General features: G+C 35.5%; 1 protein-coding gene across 1 annotated transcript in view; it reads right to left on the reverse strand.

The window, feature by feature from the left end:
* Positions 1-5,620, reverse strand: part of trpc4 (transient receptor potential cation channel, subfamily C, member 4) — a 43,467-nt gene extending 37,847 nt beyond the window's left edge. Inside the window, exons 1-2 of the mRNA XM_015380298.1 lie at positions 5,116-5,620; positions 338-567 (exon numbers count right to left, since the gene is read on the reverse strand). Of these exons, the coding sequence (XP_015235784.1) occupies positions 338-496 (159 nt within the window). The 5' untranslated portion in view covers positions 497-567; positions 5,116-5,620. The remainder of the gene's footprint in view (positions 1-337; positions 568-5,115) is intronic.
* Positions 5,621-6,000: the final 380 nt, after the last annotated feature.

The following is a 6,000-nucleotide window of genomic DNA, read 5'->3' on the forward strand; positions in this document are numbered from 1 at the left end:
CATCAATGCTCATTGTTGCAAATATGCAAAAAACCCTTTGTATTACATACAAAGCGAAAATAGCATGGGCCTTCCCTCAGTTCCTGTTTTTACAAAATCAACATGGACCTACAAACCTTTGCCAAGTTGTTGTATCCATCACAACTGGTTGCTAACGGCATATGTTATCATTGGCCGTTATAAATGTTGACACAAATTTGTAATATATCTAGAACTATTTATTATTAAAACAAATAGAAAGTTTTATAAATTTTTATTTGGCAACTAATTAAAATAAAAGAGCTATATATATATATATATATATATAAAAATACAAAAAAATAAAGCCCTGACTAACCTCCAGGGCTTGTTTGACACTGGCGTAGTCCCCCTTCTCCACAGCTCCTAGGTAGGTTTTTTCTAAAGGCGACAGCTCCGACTCTGCCCGCACAATTCGCAACGGGATGCGGTCCCGATATGAAGAGCTGTCAGTCCTCCGGTAATACAGCTGTGACATCTCCCTAGGCTTCAGCTTACAGGCAACCTGCTAACACTGCTACAGCTGCTGACAGTCTGAGGGACTTCACACTAGAAAATACAGAGAGAATGCGTTAGGAAAAGAATGAAAAGAGGCACAAACACACTAAAGGTTAGTTGGATTTAGGACCTAATCAGAAAATGAGAGTAATTGAGAGTTAAGCTGTGACTCATACATAAAATATTTTTTTCCTTTTATACTTTTCATCATACATCTCAAATTAACAATCCAGATTCAAAGATGAAGTAAAATATAAGATATTTAATATTGAATAGAATAGAAAATCCCTTTACTGTCCCACAATGGGGAAATTGTAGATATAAACACTGTAAATAACATATGATTTTTCAAAATTGGCATAAACTGAACTTAAAATCCTCTGAGCACTGTTTGACAAAATATATTAGACATAGGGAGGTAAAACATTAAATGTTCTTTAAAAAATCCTACTTACTAATGTTTAACCATTAGTAACCATCCAACCAACAATGTTTGGATGATTTCACATTTCATAAACAAAACAGATTGTAAAACAGGTCAAAGGATGAATGTTGTTCTGGACATTGTAAAAATGTAGCATAAGAGATAAATGTTTAGTTAAATTAAATTCTAATCTTTAAACCATAATCTGGGTATTTTTTGCATAAAAATTAAAGATGAAGAGAATGAAGAGCTTTGATCCAAGCAACAACCTTATTAACATACATCTAAGTCAAACGAGGTGTATAACCCAAATTAAAAATGTTTTAAATAACTTTTAATGAAGCACAAGTTAACCAATGCATAATGCATAATGGGCCAATACTTCTTATTTACTCATGGTCTCAGGACGACTCATTATGATCACATTAATGAGCAGCCAGTTAGTTCATGAGAAAAAGAAAACCAACAATTCCTTCATTAAATGTGAATATATCCATGTTTTACCAAAGCTTATAGTTCTAAAATTCCAATTTTAACTGGAGCAGTAGGATGTTTATTACTGTATGTGATTACTGGGTTTCTATTGAATGGTAGCATTTAAAAAAATAATGCCTGGTGGCTTTTAGAAGCATTTATGTTGCTATGCTGTTAATTGTAATCTTAAAATGTACCATGTTTATGAGTGAAACATCAGCACTAATTTTCCACTTAAGGTTAAAGTAAAAATAACATTGTTAAAACCATGAAAGAGGAGCACATTTCTAAAATCCTTACACTGCTCAATTGTATCTCAGAGAACCCACTATAACATGCTTTGGTTAGTCTTTGAATCACTGAATGGCTTAGCACCAAAATATATTTGTTGTTAGTTTATTAAGCTCCCTTCTAGATTAAGTCCACTTTGCATACCCAGAAACAGCACTAAACATGAATAAACCGCACTTAGCACAATCTAAAATAAACTCCTAGAAAACAGCAAATGTGCAAAAATGACTTAGTTCATTTAAACCAAGTAAAAAAAAAAATGTAATTGCTTTTGCATATTCTATTTAAACAATTGTTTAAATTATTTGACACACGGTTAATTTAAGTTTGTGGCCCAGCTTTTCTTTCTCTCTGTTATGCTACTGCAAAGTACTTTTCTCTGCTTTTCTCCCCTTTAAGCCAACAGCTGACAAAGAGTTGCCATTCCATCAAGCTCCTGAGCACCATCACTGATCAGGACCTCGAGTGGAAGCTGAACATCACCTCGCTCATCAAGAAGACACAGCGGTGAAATTACCTCCTGTGGGGGCTGAACAAGTTCAGCCGGCCAACAACGATGATTGTGCACCTCTATTCCACCATTACTGAACCCATTCTCTCCTCAATGCCGTCTGGTGTGCTGCTGCCACCATCAGGGACGAGGGCAGGCTGCAGTGTATCATTCACTCTGCAGAGGATGTTTAGTTGCAATCTTCCTTTTCTTCAAAAACTCTAAAACCTCCAGAACTAAGAGGCGAGTAGGTGAGATTGCAGCTGACCCCTCCCATCCTGGACACAAACTTTTTCAGCTCCCACCTCTGGCAGGTGCAGTACATTGATCAGTAACCTCCCACCAAAAGAACAGCTTCTCTCCATGTACATCTAGCCTAAGTAATAAGGCTGGATACTCCACCCACACCTTTTATTTAGATGGAAAAAAACAAAATAGATCATTTAGTGACCCCTTTCTTAGAACTAGATGTGTTTTTTGTACTATTCTTTCTTTTTGAGCTTTGCCAACTCCTTCCTACTTTACTCGTGGTGCGTCACATATTACCTAATAGGTTTTTACCATGTTTTATAAAATTGTCTAAGTATATGAAATGTATGAAAACTTTTGCTTATTCAGTGAGTATATATTTCAGCCGGAATAATAAATTGTTGACATAAAGTGATTCATATTGTTAAAATATACTTATCTCTACATGTTTAGGAAAGACCCTCTTGATACAAGAGAAAATCCAGGTTTTGACGAAAATGGCCACTTATCAATAAATCGTTATTCCATCGATAAGATCAATTAATCGTAAACTTGCATTCCTATTGCGGAAGCCCCCTAGCGTAAAATCATGTCAGGTGTAATCATCACCATTAAATTTGAATGAGTGTTAAATGCCACAACCTCGTCTGACACAATTTTCTGACGGATGAGACGCAAAATCGGATTCGGTGTGTCCTGGCCTCAAGAGATTTAGATCCAATCAGGGCTCTACTTTCTCGCAGTTTAGCTCAATAGACCGAGGCAAAAACCGCAGCAACCTGCTGCTTCAGAGTGGAGGGGAGATGGTGTCCAAGAGCAGAAACAGCTGATTAATGCAGAACATACTCAAAGCATATATTTAATGCAGTTTAATGATTACATTAATGAAGTTTGACAATGCATATTTTATAAATAATTTTACAAAAAACAGTAGTTTTAGCCTCCCTAATAGATAAATATAGATATATAGATAGATAGACAAATGCATTTTTAATCTCCATTTAAAGCGACCAAGGCTTTCAGCATCTTTAATCATTTAGTAGTCAAGGAGTCCTCTGTAATTCATTTACTTTTAGTTAATTCATTGTGACAGGATTTGGTGGGAGTACAAATGTCAACTAAATGGCTAAATGCGAAAATCATCCTGCTTGTTCATTGGTCCTACCATAACACCTTGTGGTCATTTATGCTTTTATTTTGACGGAGGCTATTCTTTCTTGTTTGTACTTTTATTTTCTGTCTACTGCACTCCCTGTTAGAAGTTAAATTGCTTATCCATTAAAAAGAGAGAAATTACTATAAGTTGTACCTACAAGTAAAACTGCTCCAAGGTTCATGACACAGCATATACTTTTGTGAACAGCGACCTGCTTTACTTATTCAAAAGAAAATGATACATTTTTGTGATTTGCATTTATTTTAACAGTGTTTTAAAGGAACATTTTATTTAAATTTCTTTATGATTAACCTCTTTAAATAATTTACACTTGGTCAAAAAGCACCAACAATATTAGACTAAAGAACTAGAGAACTTAAAGATCTAGAGTTCTTTAAGTTCAGCTGGATCAGTCAAACTGAACTAAATAGCATCGGTTAGTGCGTTACATTTATTAAAATGTCAATGTTTTCAACCAAATAGATGCTTTCTAATTTGAATTTAAATCAAAACAACATCATATGGGCGTTACTTTAAATAAAGATGTCCTTTTCTTTTTTAATCATTTTAATTTTATTTCTCTATTCTTTGCAAGTAATTCTCTCCACTAGGTGCAGTTTAAAAAAAAAACCCAGTACAACTAGCCTCCCAGGATGATTTGGCCAAAGAGGCAACTCAGTCTCCTAACATTAACTATCTAAATATCTATTCAACCATCATTCCATCTATACTTCTTATTTACAAAATTTATCATGCAGGATTTATCAAACCATTGTCTATAAATAAATGTATCCTGGCAAGGCTGAAGGGTGACTGGTTTCTGTCTCCTGCTGAAAGTTTTCTACACTATCACAGGGTAAAAAAAAAAAAAAGACAGAGGCAATCATGCAAACACTATTATCTCTAACACTTGTGCTTTCAGTAGGTTTCCCTGACACATTTTTTTTTTTCCTGAACACAGATTGTCACAGGAGAAATTTCCCAATGTCATCATATTTCATAAACTACATAATATACCACTTGTTTTGAATATTTTGGTACTGGAAAAAACACGAAAACAGTAATTTAATAAGCATTAACCTTTAGAAATGATGAACATCCAAAGTCCCCAGGAAATATCTACCCTCTATGATATGCATTGTGTAAAAACCAACAACATTTAACCTTAGGCTTGTTATCTGACCTATAAACTTTTTAGATATATTTAGGATCAAATATAGTTTTCCCCAGATTATCCATGCATGGACAAATCATGAAACTCCCACACATACTAACTCCAACTTGGGCATGTATGAGCTGTATTTCCATGCTGCATAATAAAAGTTGCAGTAGAATTTGCAGTAGCCTGCATTTTAAACATTCCGCGTTGGGGATTGCAGTATGGTTAAACCAGCCTATTAAATTAAATATGCATTTTAAACAACTTGTGTTTGCGTAAAGGTCACAGAAAATGTTCAGGTCTATTGAACGCGCTCTGCAGTAAACAGTTTTAAATATAGAAACTGTAAAACACACCTTTAGGTTGTTGAGCATCCGGACTTTTGCCAAGAAGATACATTTTCTTCTTTAGAGAAAAATCATAAAACAGTTCTCCTCAACTTCTTCAATGCAGTGCAGATGTGCCGCTGTTGATTTATAAGAAGCGCCTCCTTGTTGGTATTTTTGTGCCACTTCGTCTTTATCCTGTTTATCCTGCTTCAGTCTGCATCCTCCACTCTTTTCTGGACACTTTACCGCACTTCTGAATGCGTCCTGATCCAGAGCATTTTCATTTCCATTCGGTATCAATGCGCGTCAAAACACCGCATTCAGCTCACCGCGCAAACCAAGAAGAGGAAGAAGAAGAAAAAAAATAGGGAAAAGAGCAACGAGTTTCAAGGGTAGATCAAACCTAGTTGTGCAACATCTAGACCCCGGGGTAATTTCCACCGATATGCTTCCCTGATCGACTTAATCCACCTGTTGGGGGTGAATGAAGGGGAAACCGCTCCAGAGCGCTCCTGGAAATGAACGCAGAGTATCCAGATGCCTGGCAGGCGGTCTGCAGTGCGAGAGCTGCTGCAAACGGGTCGTGCGCACTTGGAGACACTGAACAGAGTGGAACTGCAATAGGGAGACAAATAACCTAAATGAGCTACTAAGACAATTTATTTTTAGGCTTTACAGCTGCCTCTTGTTACTTAAAATAAACTGAAGTGTTGATCATTGATTAAAAACTAGTTGAATCAAATGGTGCAGGATATATTATGCTTGACATCTCAAAAGCAGTAGCCTATATTTTAAAGGTGCATATAAGTTATAAGTATAAGAATTAGAAAGAAAATTTGAATTTAAATTAAAAATTATATTTGAAGTCTAAATTTATTCAAATTCAAAACACCAGATTCAGTTTATCAATGG

This window comes from Cyprinodon variegatus, unplaced genomic scaffold (genome assembly GCF_000732505.1).
Source record: "Cyprinodon variegatus isolate N-32 unplaced genomic scaffold, C_variegatus-1.0 Scaffold211, whole genome shotgun sequence".
NCBI classification, from domain to species: domain Eukaryota; kingdom Metazoa; phylum Chordata; class Actinopteri; order Cyprinodontiformes; family Cyprinodontidae; genus Cyprinodon; species Cyprinodon variegatus.